This window comes from Heterodontus francisci, chromosome 11 (genome assembly GCF_036365525.1).
Source record: "Heterodontus francisci isolate sHetFra1 chromosome 11, sHetFra1.hap1, whole genome shotgun sequence".
In the NCBI taxonomy this organism is placed as follows: Eukaryota; Metazoa; Chordata; class Chondrichthyes; order Heterodontiformes; family Heterodontidae; genus Heterodontus; species Heterodontus francisci.
The window spans coordinates 114,279,347-114,296,143 of NC_090381.1; the positions used below are offsets into that span (position 1 = coordinate 114,279,347).

General features: G+C 46.1%; 1 protein-coding gene across 5 annotated transcripts in view; it reads right to left on the reverse strand.

The window, feature by feature from the left end:
- The window catches only part of LOC137375478 (fibrinogen- and Ig-binding protein-like), a 141,326-nt gene that overhangs the window by 15,413 nt on the left and 109,116 nt on the right, over positions 1-16,797 (reverse strand). For 4 of the 5 annotated variants that reach the window (XM_068042792.1, XM_068042788.1, XM_068042791.1 and 1 more), the window contains 3 exons: positions 13,411-13,643; positions 9,708-9,864; positions 8,669-8,724 (listed from right to left, as the gene is read on the reverse strand). In XM_068042792.1, the coding sequence (XP_067898893.1) occupies positions 8,669-8,724; positions 9,708-9,864; positions 13,411-13,643 (446 nt within the window). The remainder of the gene's footprint in view (positions 1-8,668; positions 8,725-9,707; positions 9,865-13,410; positions 13,644-16,797) is intronic. The other variant, XM_068042790.1, reaches the window with a different exon arrangement.

Genomic DNA, 16,797 nt, shown 5'->3' on the forward strand with positions numbered 1-16,797 from the left:
TCCCTTGATCCTATTCCCACTAAACTGCTGATCACCCAACTTCCCACCTGGTCCCCATGTAAGCCAAACTTGTTAACACTTCTCTCTCTTCACGTGTTGTCCCTCTCTCCTGTAAATCTGCTGTCATCACACCCTCCTCAAAAAAAAACAACCCTGATCCCACCGCCCTTGCAAATCACCGTCCCATCTCCAACCCAACCTTTCCTCTCCAAAGTTCTCGAATATGTTGTCACCTCCCAAATCTGTCCCCAACTTTCCCGGACCTCTATGTTTGAATCCCTCTAATCCGGTTTCCGCCCCTGCCACAGTACCAAAACAGCTCTTATCAAAGTCACAAACAACATCCTATGTGACTGTGACAAAGGTAAACTTTCCCTTCTCATCCTTCTCGACCTGTCTGCAGTCTTTGACACAGTTGACAACACCATCCTCCCAATGCCTCTCCACTGTCATCCAGCTGGGTGTGACTGCTCTCACCTGGTTCCATACTTATCTATCTAATTGTAGTGTCATGACACATGCTATGCCAAGTGATGATTTTGTTTAATCCATCAGTTGGAAACATGAATTAAACTTTAAAAAGAAAACAGGGAACAAAAAACTGATAAAAGGATCACTGTAGCAGCTAAAATGGCCACGCAACTTGCATCTTACATACCAATGTACTGAGGTAGAGAAGTTGGTTTGGTAAAATAAAAACAAGAAATGCTGGAAATACTCAACAGGTCTGGCAGCATCTGTGGACAGAGAAGCAGAGTTAATGTTTCAGGTCAGTGACTCTTCTTCAGAACTGGCAGATATTATAAATGTAAAAGATTTTAAGCAAGTAAAGCGGGGGTGGGGCAAGAGATAACAAAAGAGAAGGTGTTGATAGGACAAGGTCACAGAATAGCTGACCAGAAGGTCATGGAGCAAAGGTAAACGATATGTTATGTGCTGAAAGACAACGCATTAGTACAGATAGGGTGTTAATGGACAGAAAACTGAACAGTAACAAGCATAAACATGAAAAAAAAACAGTGGGTAGGCACAGTGGAAACAAACTGAACAAACTAAAATAAAATAAACACAAAAAAGAAAAAAGAAAAAATAACTAAAATAAAAGTAAAGTGGGGGGGTCTGTCATGCTCTGAAAATATTGAACTCAATATTCAGTCCGGCAGGCTGTAGTGTGCCTTATTGGTAAATGAGATGCTGTTCCTTGAGCTTGCGTTGATGTTCACTGGAACACTGCAGCAATCCCAGGACGGAGATGTGAGCATGAGAGCAGGGGGTTGTGTTGAAATGGCAAGCAACCGGAAGCTCGGGGTCATGCTTTCGGACTGAGTGGAGGTGTTCCGTAAAGCGGTCGAGCAGCGAATACAGTATACTACATTGAAAGAAGTACAAGTAAATCGCTGCTTCACCTGAAAGGAGTGTTTGGGGCCTGGGATAGTGAGGAGAGAGGAGGTAAATGGGCAGGTATTACACCTCCTGCGATTACAGGGGAAGGTGCCATAGGAAGGGGACGAGGTGGTGGGGATAATGGAAGAGTGGACCAGGGTGTCACTGAGGGAATGATCCCTTCGGAATGCTGATAAGGGATGGGAGGGGAAGATGCCTTTAGTAGTGGCATCACGCTGGAGGTGGCGGAAATGGCGGAGGATGATCCCTGGGATATGGAGGCTGATGGGGTGGAAAGTGAGGACAAGGGGAACACTGTCGTGGTTCTGAGAGGGAGGGGAAGGGGTGAGGGTAGAGGTGCGGGAAATGGGCCGGACACCGTTGAGGGCCCTGTGAACCACGGTGGGGGGGGGGATTCCTTGGTTGAGGAAAAAGGAAGACATATCAGAAGCACCGTCATGGAAGGTAGCATCATCAGAGCAGATGTGTCGGAGACGGAGAAACTGGGAGAATGGAATGGAGTCCTTACAGGAGGCAGGGTGTGAATAAGTGTAGTCGAGGTAGCTTTGGGAGTCGGTGGGCTTATAATGAATATTAGTAGACAGCCTATCCCCAGAGATGGAGACAGAAAAGTCAAGGAAGGGAAGGGAAGTGTCGGAGATGGGCCGTGTAAAGGTGAGAGAAGGATGGAAATTAGAAGCAAAGTTGATAAAGTTTTCTAGTTCAGGGCAGGAGAAGGAAACAGCACTGATACAGTCATCAATGTACCGGAAAAAGATTTGTGGGAGGGTGCCTGAGTAGGATTGGAACAAGGAATGTTCTACATATCCCACAAAAAGACAGGCATAACTAGGGCCCATGCGGGTACCCATAGCAACACCTTTTACTTGAAGGAAGTGAGTAGAGTTGAAGGAGAAGTTGTTCAATGTGAGAATAAGTTCAGCCAGGCGGAGGAGGGTGGCGGTGGATGGGGACTGGTTGTGCCACTGTTCAAGGAAGAAGCGGAGAGCCCACAAACCATCCTGGTGGGGGATAGAGGTGTAGAGAGATTGGACATCCATAATGAAGAGGAGGCGGTTGGGGCCAGGAAACTGGAAATTGTCAAAATGACGTAGGGCGTCAGATGAGTCACGGATGTAGGTGGGAAGAGACTGGACCAGCGGAGAAAAGATAGAGTCAAGATAGGAAGAAATAAGTTCAGTGGGGCAGGAATGGGCTGAAACAATGGATCTATCAGGACAGTCCTGTTTGTGGATTGTGGGAAGGAGGTAGAAGCGGGCTGTCCGGGGTTGCGGGACTATGAGGTTGGAAGCTGTAGAGGGAAGATCTCCAGAGGAGATGAGGTCAGTGACAGTCCTGTGGACAGTAGCTTGATGTTGGTGGGGTCATGGTCCAGGGGAAAGTAGGGAGAAGTGTCTGAGGTTTGGCGCTGAGCCTCTGCAAGGTAGAGGTTGGAACGCCATACAACAACAGCACCACCCTTGTCTGCAGGTTTGATCACAATGTCGGAATTAGACCCAAGAGAACGGAGTGCAGCAAGTTCAGAGGGGGACAGGTTAGAGTGAGTGAGGGGGGCAGAAAATTTGAGATGACCAATGTCTTGCCAACAGTTTTCAATGAAAAGATCAAAAGCGGGAAAGAGGCCGCTTGTGCTTGTGGCTGTTCAGTTTTTTTTTCATTTTCTTTCATTTTTTTCATGTTTTTGTTTCATTTTATTTTCATATTTTTCATTGTTTCATGTTTGTGCTTGTGGCTGTTCAGTTTTCAGTCCATTAACAGCCTATCTGTACTAATGCGGGTCTTTCAGCATTGCTCCGTGACCTTCTAGTCAGCTATTCTGCGACCTTGTCCTATCAACACCTTCTCTTTGTTATCTCTTGCCCCACCCCTGCTTTACTTACTTAAAATCTTTTGCATTTCTTATATCTGCCAGTTCTGAAGAAGGGTCACTGACCTGAAACGTTAACTCTGTTCCTCTCTCCACAGAAGCTGCCAGACTTGCTGAGTATTTCCAGCGTTTCTTGTTTTTATTTCAGATTTCCAGCATCCGCAGTATTTTGCTTTTATTATAGGTCTGGTAAAATCTCCAATCAGAACAATGGCTTGAGCAGTTTGAATGAGCTACCTGCCTTGCCTTCATTTCCAAGACATTCAAAGCTATTGTGGAACATTAACACTGGTGGAGATGAACCACTCAAAGAGTGACCACTGAAACAATGGGACTCAAGAGAGATTGGAATTCTTAGATTGATCTAATTAAAGTGCAAAAGAAAGAATATACTAGGCCATCATGTGACAGACCTCCATCTGGGTGTAACCTTCGAGTTTCTCCTCTCTACAGCAGGCAAGCACCTGAGTTTGACCAGTGCAGGACACAAATGGGCATCTGTCTGTCTGTCTGTCTCTCTCTCTCTCCAACCACCCTGAAAGTTTGAACCCTGCCTGCTGGCTGCAAAACATCCAAATCTATCATTTCTGCAGACAGAGACCCCGGGAAGAAAACCATCTGCATCACTGTCTCCAAGAAAACCCTGAACCAGTTGGCCACCTCGACTAGCCAGAAACTTCAGGACCACGAGTTCAGCCAGAAGACAACTGAGTTATCAGACTCCACAGACTGTATATTCTTTTTTATTGTTTCAGACTCTAATCCAACCAATCTATTCTTCTTCTCTCTGTAACCTATTTGTGTCTGTGTGATTCTCAAATGTGTGTGCGTACGTGAAAGTTGGAGCGAAATTTATTATTTTGCTTAGATCAGGTTTTGGTTTTAAGTACAATTAACTAACCTCTTGTTTAAACTCAAGAAAACCTGCCCGATTGTTTTTTTTATGATCATAGCACATAAAAGGGTTAAACACTCACTGAATTGGTAAGTATATCCACTATTTAAAAGAAATAAACCCGATTGTGGTCAAACAAGGAGAGGGACCAGAGGGGAGCCTTTCGACCCCTCCTCACCTGATCATAGCAATAGCCAGAGAATCACTTGCAATGGCTTGTCTTCCTGCTCCTGCACTGTTACCTCTGATGTCCCCCATGGATCTATCTGTGGCCCCCTCCTATTTCTCATCTACTTACTGCAACTAGACAACATCATCCGAAAAGACACAGCGTTAATTTTTACATATAAAGCTCTACCTCACCACTATCTCTCTCGACTCCTCCACAGTTGCTAAATGGTCAGACTGCTTATCTGATGTCCAGTACTGGATGAACAGAAAATTCCTCCAATTAAATATTGGGAAGACAGAAGCTATTGTTTTCAGTCCCCACTCCAACCTTCATTGCCAAGCTACTCAATGGCAACAGTCTGAGATTAAGCCAGTCTGTTCACAACCTTAGCATCACATTTGACCTTGACTTGATCTTCTGACCTCATATTCACACCATCAGTAAGACTGCCTTTTACCACTTCCATAACATTGTCCGATTTAGCCCCCTCTCAGCTCATCTGCCGCTGAAACCCTCATTCATGCCTTCATTACCTCTAGACTTGACTATTTCAAGACACTCCTGGCTGGTCTCCCATGTTCTACCCTCTACAAACTTGAGGCCACCAAAACCCCGCTGCCGTGTCTGAACTCGCAACAAGTCCCATTAACCTTTCACCTCTGTGCTCACTGACCTACATTTGCTCACGGTCAAATAACATCTTGATTTTAAAATTCCCATCCTTGTTTTCAAATCCCTCCATGACCTCGCCCCTCCCTATCTCTGTAATCTCCTCCAGCCCCACAACCTTCCAAGATAGATGCGCTCCTCTAATTCTGGCCTCTTGAGCATCCCTGATTTTAATCGCTCCACTATAAGTGGCCGCATCTTCATTTACTTGGGCCCCAAGCTCTGGAATACCCTCCCTACACCCCTTCACCTCTCCGCCTTGCTTTCCTCCTTTAAAACACTCTTTAAAACCTACCTCTTTGTCCAAGCATTTGGCCATTTGACCTAATATCTCCTTATGTGGCTCAGTGTCATATTTTGTTTTATAATGCTCCTGTGAAGCACCTTGGGATTGTTTTATGTTAAAGGTGCTATATAAATATAAGTGGTTGTTTTTGTTGTATGCAAATGCACAGAGTGTGGTAAATAAGGTTGGTGAACTGCAGGCGCAGATAGCCACTTGAGAACATGATGTTGTGGCAATAATGGAGACCAGGCTCAAAAAAAGGCACGACTGGGTAATGAATATTCCTGAATACAAGGTGTTCAGGAAAGAGAGGAAAGAAAAGAAAGGAGGAGGAGTACCAGTATTGATTAAGGATAATATTACTGTGTTGGAGAGAAAGGATGTCCTAGAGCGGTCAAAGATAGAATCTATTTGGTTCGAGCCAAGATGCAATAGAGATGCTATGACATTGCTGTGTGTATTCAATAGGCCACCAACTAGTGGGAAAATATAGAGGAACAAATTTGCAAGGAAATTACAGAGAGGTGCAAAAACTACAGAGTAGTTACAATAGGGGATTTTAATTATCCTAATATAGACTGGGATATTAATAGTGTAAAGGGCAGACAAGGAAAGAATTTCTGGTGTATTCAGGAGAATTTTCTAGATCAGTCTGTTTCTGGCCCAACAAGGAAGGAGGCATTAATAAGAACAAGAAATGTTGGAACCACTCAGCAGGTCTGGCAGCATCTGTGAAAAGAGAAGCAGAGTTGTCGGAGAGAAGAGCAGAACTTCTTCAAGGTAGGCATTCCAGGAAGAGGAGTGGCAGTGAATTAAACACTAAAATAAAAGCAAAATACTGCGGATGCTGGAAATCTCAAATAAAAACAAGAAATGCTGGAACCACTCAGCAGGTCTGGCAGCATCTGTGAAAAGTTGGCTGATCGGAAACTGAGAGTAGTAGTGAACAGTTGTTTTTCAGACTGAAGGAAGATATGTAGTGAGATTCCCCAGGGATCAGTGCTAGGACCACTGCTTTTCTTGAACTATATTAATGACCTAGACTTGGGTGTACAGGGCACAATTTCAAGATCTGTAGATGACACAAAACTTGGAAGTATTGTGAACTTTGAGAAGGGTAGTGATAGATTTCCATAGGGCATAGACAGGCTGGATGAATGGGTAGACATGTGGCAGATGAAATTTAATTTAGAGAAGTGTGAAGTGATACATTTTGGTTTGAAGAACAAGGAGAGGCAATATAAAATAAAGAATACAATTCTAAAGGGTGTGCAGGAACAGTGAGACCTGGGGGTATATATTCACAAATTTTTGAAGGTGGCAGGGCAAGTTGAGAAAATGGTTAAAAAGACATATGGATCTTGGATTTTATAAATTGAGGTACAGAGTACAAAAGCAAGTAAGTTATGATGAAGTTTTCTAAACTTGGGTTTGGCCTCAACTGGCATACTGTGTCCAGTTTGGACGGAAGTCATTGGAGAAGGTGCAGAAAACATTTACGAGAACAGTTCCAGGGATGAGGAACTTCAGTTACATGGATAGGTTGGAGAAGCTGGGGTTGTTTTCCCTAGAGAAGAGAAGGTTAAGAGGAGATTTGATAGAGTTGTTCAAAATCTTGAGAAGTCTGGACAGAGTAGATAGGGAGAAACTGCTCCCATTGGAGGAAAGTTTGAGAACCAGAGGACACCAATTTAAGGTGAATGGCAAAAAATGGCCCACAAACAGCAAGGTGATAAATGACTAGATAATTTGTTCTTTAATGATGTTAGTTGAAGTATCAATATTGGCTGCAGGACACTGGGAGGATTTCCCTGTTCTTGTCTCAATAATGGCCATTGGAACTTTGACATCGACCCAAGAGGGCAGATACAACCTTGGTTTAATACCTCACTCAAAAGAAGGCACCTCTGGAAGAGTAGCACTCCCTCAGTAATGGTATTAGGAGTTCAGTTTATTCTATGTGCTAACGTCACCTGAGTGAACCCATGACCTACTGACTCAGCAAAGTTCAGTGAACTTGCTTGACCTTATATTCCCCTCATTAGAAATTAATTACAGAACCATGTCCAATGATAAACAATGGACACTCAGAAATGCTAAGCTGTAACCAGGGTTCGGAGGAGGACCTGGTGGCTAATTATCTGTAATAACCCAACTGTTCCAGAAACCTGCAGCACCAAATCTGGCTTGCCAAATATCCAGATACTTATGTAAGGAATATGTTGGCTACCAACTGGTTGGGAAAACCAAAGGTTTTGAGAAGCAGTGGCCTGCATACAGTTACGGAGTGACTGCAATGAGATGTGTAACTGAAGATTTGTACAGTGCATTGTTCATTTATTGTTCATTTGATATGTAGTGTATTGTTAATTTGAGGCCACCGTACATGCTTGATGCAGCATGCTCAGTGTGCCATTAGAGAGAGTGGATATTAAAGTTTCAGTTTGCAGCAGCGATCCAGAAGGTAGTGCAGTGTGTTTCTTCTAGAGGTTTACAGTAGCAGATTTGCAATGTGAGATCTGACAATTGATATTCTCAGAATGCGATGATATATATCATGTGGATGAAAAGTCATTGCTGGGTTTCCAGGATTGTACATCGGATGAGCTGTGTCACATAACTAGGCAGTCACGTGTCACATGATGAGGCCATGGCACATCATTTAGAAGGTTTACTAGACTAATACCTGGAATGGGCGGGCTGTCTTACAAGGAAAGATTGGACAGGCTAGGCTTGTATTTGCTGGAATTTAGAAGAGTAAGAGGTGACTTGATTGAAACATATAAGATCCTGAGGGGTCTTGACAGGGTGGATGTGGAAAGGATGTTTCCCCTTGTGGGAGAATCTAGAACTAGGGGTCACTGTTTAAAAATAAGGGGTCACCCATTTAAGACAGAGATGAGGAGAAATATTATCAGAGGATCGTGAGTCTTTGGAATTCTGTTCCTCAACAGGTGGTGGAAACAGAGTCTTTGAATATTTTTAAGGCAGAGGTAGATAGATTCTTGATAAGCAAGGGGGTGGAAGGTGATCGGGGGGTAGATGGAAATATGGAGTAATTAGTTCAGCCATGAACTTATTGAATGGCGGAGCAGGCTCGAAGGACCGAGTGTCTTACTCCTGCTCCTAAATCGTATGTTCGTATGTATGCAGGCCATGATGTGTCACTTAACTATGCCGTGACCTGTTCGGTGAATAGATTGTGACATGTGACCTCAGTAGGCTGTGACGTTTTCGATAAGCAATGAAGGAAGTTGGCCTGTGAGCACTAACAAGATGCTAATCTCACTATCTCCCAAACATAGGTCAACAGCGATTCAAACTGAGGCCATCTCACTGTAACACAAGAGCACTGCTAGAATTAAACTGACTCACGGTTTCTGTCCATTGTTCAGAGATGATGGCGATACCTTGAGCAAAACAGGGACATCCTGTAGGAACACAAAGCAGAGTTAAAGCAGTCCGATCCCACAATGAACACCAGGGGAAAATATTATAACCCAGGTCTGGAAATTAACCATCAAGAAACCTAGGGAAGTACATGACCTGTGAACAACTCTAAATCTAACTGGTTGCTGTCCAATAACTAAACACCTTCATCTAGTCACCCCTGTGAATACACACATATGGTTGGTTGCATGATGGATATGTAGTGTACTGACAATCCGATTCACAATAACTAATGTGAGTTTGATTTCCACTGCGGCAGTTTGAGAATTTGAGTTGAGTTTTAAAAAAAAGCTGGTATCAGTAAAAAGAGACAAATTGTCATTAAAACCCAACTGGTTCACTAATGACCCATTATGGAAGGAAACCTGACATCCATACCTGGTCTGGACCTATATGTTACTCCAATCCCACACCAGCATGGTGAACTCTTAACTAGCAAGTCACTCAGTTGTTTGGGTAACTAAAGATTAGCAATTAAAAGCAAAATACTGCGGATGCTGGAAATCTGAAATAAAAACAAGCAATGCTGGAAATCCAGCATTTTCAGCATTTCTTGTTTTTATTAAAGATTAGCAATGCCAGTTTTGGGACCATGCAGAGGGAGTTTTACTCTGTGTCTAACATGTGTTGTACCTGTCCTGGGAGTGTTTGATGGGGACAGTGTAGAGGGAGCTTCATTCTATTGCTAGTTTGTGGGAAAGTTGTGGGAAATGTTCTGTCTCTCCGCCTCGCCCCTGCACCATCTTGGCACCAACCACCGCCTCCCCCCCCCCACTCCCCCCACGCCTCCCCCTCCCCCCGCCGCTTTGCTCCCAATTCTGAAAATTTGTTCAGTTTAAAGTCATGAGCCAATGAACGTGTTCATTGGATGAACGTGACCGATCTGAATATTTCCCTGCAAGGATTTTTAAAAGTCTGTTGCTAGCCTTAGCGTCTCACATCATGTGAAGGAGCCGAGTATTACCTGGGCGGGTGCAAGATAGGTCTCAGGTGAGCTAACAGGTCGCGTTGTCAGCGACCCATCACACGCGGCTCGACAGACGACATCCAATTGACTGCAAATGCGATGAAAGTCGGCAGACAGCAGGTGATATCCAGAGTCCTGCTTCACAGCCACGTTCCTGAAATAAAAGTGAATTGGGAAGCAATAAAAGCAATTAGGAAGATGAATGGTATGTTGACCTTCATTGCAAGAGTATTTGAGTACAGGAGCAAGGATGTCTTAATGCAGTTATACAGGGCCTTGGTGAGACCACATCTCGAGTATTGCGTGTAGTTTTGGTCTCCTTATCTGAGGAAGGATGTTCTTGCCTTGGAGGGAGCGCAAAGAAGATTTACTAGGCTGATTCCTGGGATGGCAGGAATGATGTATGAGGAGAGATTGGGTCGACTAGGCCTATATTCACTGGAGTTTAGAAGAATGAGAGGGGATCTCAAATAAACCTATAAAATTCTAACCAGACGAGACAGGCTAGATGCAGGGAGGATGTTCCCGATGGCTGAGGAGTCCAGAACCAGGGGTCACAGTCTCGGGATACGGGGAATGCCATTTAGAACCGAGATGAGGAGAAATTTCATCACTCAGAGGGTGGTGAACCTGTGGAATTCTCTACCACAGAAGGCAGTGGAGGCCAAGTCATTAAATATATTCAAGAAGGAGATAGATATATTTCTTAATGCCAAAGGGATCAAGGGATATGGGGAGAAAACGGGAACAGGGTACTGAATTAGACGATCAACCATGATCTTTTTTGAACGGCGGAGCAGGCCCGAAGGGCCGAATGGCCTACTCCTGCTCCTATTTTTCTATGTTTCTATGGATCCAAGCCCACAGTGATTTAAGAACTGAGTCAAGGAGCAGGTTATTGAGGTACCAGAGTCAACAACATCTTTTATGTTTATATGCATTTATATAGCATCTTTAACATAGTAGAATGTTCCAAGATGCTTCACAGCAGTGGTGGTAGGCTGAATTTGTCACTGAGCCTTATAAGGAGATATTAGGACCGGTGACAATAAGGTTGGTCAAAGGGTTGGGTTTTAAGAAGCATCTTAAAGGAGGAGAGAGAAGCAGAGAGGTTTAGGGAGGGAATTCAGAGTTTAGTGCCAGGGCTGCTGAAGGCGTGGCTGCCTATAGTGGAGTGATGGAAACTGGGAATGTGCTAGAGGCCGGAATTGGAGGAACGCAGAGATCTCGGAATGTTGTGGGGCTGGGGGAGGCTGCACAAGTAGAGAGGGGTGAGGCCATGGAGGGATTTGAACTTGAGAATGTGAATTTTTAAATCAAGGTGTTGCCAAGCTAAGAGCCCATGTAGGTCAGCAAGCACAGGGAGTGATGGGTGAACAGGATTTGGTGCGAGTTAGGATATGGGCAACAGAGTTTTGGATGACCGCAAGTACCTGGATTTAAGTGAAACAGTTGAGTCTTTTCTGATAATCTGACAGCTTCCTTGTCACTTTTACTGAGCACAGCTCTTTATTTCAAGCTTGTTTGAACAAAAGTCTGAATTCAAACTGCACTGTGGGGGGAATTTGAACTCATGTTCTCTTGATCATTAGTCCATTCGCGTTGCCAACAACAGGATAGACTGAAGTGATACTACTGTTGGAAACTCTTAAGAAGCAAACAAGCAGAGCCTCACAGTTGGAGGTGAGAACGGTTGGGTGCCAAAAGAGAACAATCAACGGGCGAAACATTGCCAACCAGCTGTTATGTGTCTCCTAGCAACCAGCTCAGAGTAACACTGGAGGGTGCTTGGCAACAAGTTGTTTGTTACCCAGGGAACTGGACTCTGCAGGAGCGGGCTGGTGTGGGACAGAGAAGAAAATAAATTGTGCTGGGAAAAATGAAGTTCAGAGTTGCACTGTCCACATGTGCTGGTCTGGAGTTTGACCCTGGCACTGTGCTGAGTTGTGTGGTCTTCACTTCAATCTCCCAGCCTCAGTTAGAGCACTGGTTGTGGCACAATGAGTTACAGTCTGACTTCTGAGTCAGAACATTATGAATTCAAGTCCCACTCTGGCGACATGAGTACAAATTCTAAGTTGACACTCTGGGCTGGATTTTACAGGTCCGCTGATTGGGGAGGGTGGTGGGGGGGGGGGGGGTGGTGGTGCAGAACATGCCTCTACCAGAAGGTCCACCATGGGCCCTGACACCAGAAAGGCCTGGCCTGATATTGCTGACAGACACAAGGCCTTATGGCTGCTACTTGATGATGGGACAAAAATTTAAATATGTTAATGCAGTAAAATAACTGAATTCATTACTTACCCGCTCCCACTGTCCGTTCCGGTGCCATATTGGTGCCGGTGGCCAGCACTCCCTTGCCTTTGGATCTCCGTCTGGTGATCTAAGGCAAAACACTGGTGGAAAAGGGGGAGCAGGTTTGTTTTTCGGTGTGGGGGAGAGGGGCAAAACTAATTTCATTGATCTAGGGGGTGGTGGGAAGGGTTAAAGTTGATGAACTTTGTGGGGGAAAGGTCGGGAGCACAAGGTAAGTGTTTTGGGGGGTTGGTGGGGAGTGAGGAGAGGGCAGGTTATTATTTCCCTGGTTATTGGGGGAGGTGGGAGAGGGTCAGGAGAGATTTATTTCGTTTTTTAAAAGTACTGTATCTTTAAACATTTAAATTAAATGGAAAGACTCGAAGCCCTTTAAAAATGGTGTCAGTGCAAAGGCTGCTGACACCATTGCTGGGGACGGACCGCCCCCCACAGACGATGTGGAGGAGGCGGGCGGTCCGTCCCCAGCCATTGAAATCAGACACCACGCTGAATAACGTAACGGCTCCGCGACGTGCGGTCCTTTGAAGCTCGCCGCTGAGATCGGTGATGAGCTTATAAAATCCAGCCCTCTGTGTGCAGTACTGAGGAGAAGCTGCCCTGTTGGGTGTGCAGTCCTTTGAAATGAGACGTTAAACCCAGGCCCCACCCTCTCTCTCAGGTGGATGTAATACAATCCCACAATGTTATTTTCGAAGAAAAGGAGGGGACATTTCCTCTGGTGCCCTGGCTAGAATTTACCACTAAAACAGATGATCTGGCCATTATCACACTGCTGTTCATGGGATCTTGCTGTGCACAAATTGGCTGCTGCGGTTCCTGCATTACAACAGTGACTACATTTCAGGAAAAGTACTTCATCGGTTGGAAAGCCCTTGGGGCGTTCTGTGGCTATGAGAGGTGCTACAGAAATGCAAGTCTTTCTTTCTACGGTACGTAGAAACGGGAGTGAGCCATTCAGCCCCTTGAGCTGGTTCCTTAAGAAATAGGACTTAAGTAACAGGAGCAAGATTAAACCATTCGGCCCCTCAAGCCTGCTCTGCTATTCTGCTCGGCTGACCTTCTACATCAACTCCAGATTCCCACCTGAACCCATTTACCTCAATTCCCTTAGAGTCCAGAAATCTATCGATCTCAGCCTCGAAAATACTCAATGACTGAGCTTCCACAACCCTCTCTGAAGTAGAGAATTCCAAAGTTTCACAACCCTCTGAGTGAAGAAATTTCTCCTCATCTCAATCCAAATTGGTCGACCCCTTATCCTGAGACTGTGACCCATATTCTAGACATTCCAGCCAGGGGGAAAACAGTCTCTCAGCAAGGTTCTGCCATTCAATGTCCCAATGTAAATGAGATATAATATTTTTAGTCCGAAAGCTCTTACTGTAAGTCAGTTTTCAGGCCTGCAAGGAAGGCCACCGTGTGTTTCTGCAGCACCAGGATTTCACAGTGGGACTCATGCAATTCTTTCTCTGTCAGGAGCAGTTGTTGCTTCAACGATTTCAATTCTTCTTTCAGCTCCTGGGTCTCCAGGCGAGAAAGTGACTTTGCATAAATCTTCTCTTTCAACCGTAGCTTTTTAATCTCTTCCTCCTGCCTCTGTAGACAAAGCAGCTTCTGTTGGACTAAGAAAGTGAAGATTATGGGTGTGACAATGGCCTGGCCTATTCTAACCAAGGCACAAGTCAATTCACAAGAGGTGTCTTGTTCTGGCTTCCCCATTCCTTTCTCCCGCACCTCCTTCCTCCTCAGATATTGACTCTTGTTTGGTTCCCGTTCCATTGGTGTCAGATGCACCAAAGAATTTCATTCAAGTGGTGATTTTTCTCGTGTGAGAAGAGGCAATGAGCAGAATCAGGCTATTCAACTATGGCAGACACCACATTTGAGCGTGATCCTTTACACTCTCACACCTGGTTATTGGGAGAGGGTCAGAATAAATTAATTTCATTTTTTAAAAGCACTGCATCGTTAAACATTTAAATTAAATGGAAGGACTCGAAGCACTTTAATAATGGCAAAGGCACCTGGGCGAAGGCAGCCGACACCACTGCTGGGGACGGACCATCGGGGGAAGGGGGGGGGCGGTCACTCACACCCTCACACGCACACTCATTCACACTCACACTCACACTCTCACACTCACACTCGCACTCTCACTCACAGTCACACTCACACGGACACTCATTCACACTCTCACTCTCACTCACACTCTCACACTCTCACTGTCACTCATACTCTCACACTCACACTCTCACACGCACTCTCACACTCTCACACTCTCACACTCACACTTGCACTCTCACTTTCACACTCTCACACTCTCACACTCACACTCTCACTCTCACACTCTCACTCTCACACTCTCACTCTCACACTCGCACTCTCACACTCTCACACTCTCACACTCACACTCTCACTCTCACTCTCACTCTCACACTCTCACTCTCACACTCTCACTCTCACACTCTCACTCTCACTCTCGCACTCTCACTCTCGCACTCTCACTCTCGCACTCTCACTCTCGCACTCTCACACTCGCACTCTCACACTCGCACTCTCACACTCTCACTCTCACTCTCACACTCTCACTCTCACACTCTCACTCTCAATATCACACTCTCACTCTCGCACTCTCACTCTCGCACTCTCACTCTCGCACTCACACTCGCACTCGCACTCTCACACTCTCACACTCACACTCTCACACTCAGACTCTCACTCGCACTCTCACACTCTCACTCTCACACTCTCACTCTCACTCTCACTCTCACTCTCACACTCTCACTCTCTCACTCTCACACTCTCACACTCTCACTCTCACACTCACACTCGCACTCGAACTCTCACACTCTCACTCTCACTCTCACTCTCACTCTCACACTCTCACTCTCACACTCACACTCTCACACTCACACTCACACTCTCACTCTCACTCTCACACTCACACTCTCACACTCGCACTCTCACACTCTCACTCTCACTCTCACACTCTCACACTCTCACTCTCACTCTCACTCTCACACTCTCACTCTCACACTCTCACTCTCACTCTCACACTCACACTCTCACACTCGCACTCTCACACTCTCACTCTCACTCTCACACTCTCACTCTCACACTCTCACTCTCACTCTCACACTCTCACTCTCACACTCACACTCACACACACACTCTCACACTCTCACACTCTCACTCTCACACTCTCACTCTCACACTCTCACTCTCACACTCTCACTCTCACTCTCACACTCTCACACTCTCACTCTCACTCTCACACTCTCACACTCACACTCTCACTCTCACTCTCTCACTCTCACACTCTCACTCTCACACTCACACTCGCACTCGCACTCGCACTCTCACACTCTCACTCTCACTCTCACACTCACACTCTCACACTCGCACTCTCACACTCTCACTCTCACACTCTCACTCTCACACTCTCACACTCTCACTCTCACTCTCACACTCTCACTCTCACACTCTCACTCTCACACTCACACTCTCACACTCGCACTCTCACACTCTCACTCTCACTCTCACACTCTCACTCTCACACTCTCACTCTCACTCTCACACTCTCACTCTCACACTCACACTCACACACACACACTCACACTCTCACTCTCACACTCTCACTCTCACACTCTCACTCTCACTCTCACACTCTCACTCTCACTCTCACACTCTCACACTCGAACTCTCACACTCTCACTCTCACACTCTCACTCTCACTCTCACACTCTCACTCTCACACTCACACTCACACTCACACTCACACGCTCGCACTCGCACTCGCACTCGCACTCGCACTCGCACTCTCACACTCTCACACTCACACTCACACTCACACTCACACTCACACTCACACTCTCACACTCACACTCACAGTCGCACTCTCACTCTCACACTCTCACTCTCACACTCACACTCTCACACTCACACTCTCACTCTCACACTCACACTCTCACACTCACACTCGCACTCTCACTCTCACACTCTCACACTCTCACTCTCACTCTCACACTCTCACACTCACACTCTCACACTCACACTCACACACACACTCTCACACTCACACTCGCACTCTCACTCTCACACTCTCACTCTCACACTCACACTCTCACACTCTCACTCTCACACTCACACTCACACTCTCACACTCACACTCGCACTCTCACTCTCACACTCTCACACTCTCACTCTCACTCTCACACTCTCACACTCACACTCTCACACTCACACTCACACACACACTCTCACACTCACACTCTCACACTCTCACTCTCACACTCACACTCACACTCTCGCACTCGCACTCGCACTCGCACTCACACACTCGCACTCGCACTCGCACTCGCACTCGCACTCGCACTCGCACTCTCACACTCTCTCACACTCACACTCACACTCACACTCACACTCACACTCTCGCACTCGCACTCGCACTCGCACTCACACTCACACACTCGCACTCGCACTCGCACTCGCACTCGCACTCTCACACTCACACTCACACTCACACTCTCGCACTCGCACTCGCACTCGCACTCGCACTCGCACTCGCACTCGCACTCTCACACTCTCACACTCTCACACTCACACTCACACTCACACTCTCACACTCACACTCGCACTCGCACTCTCACTCTCACACTCTCACTCTCACACTCACACTCTCACACTCTCACTCTCACACTCACACTCTCACACTCGCACTCGCACTCTCACTCTCACACTCTCACACTCTCACTCTCACTCTCACACT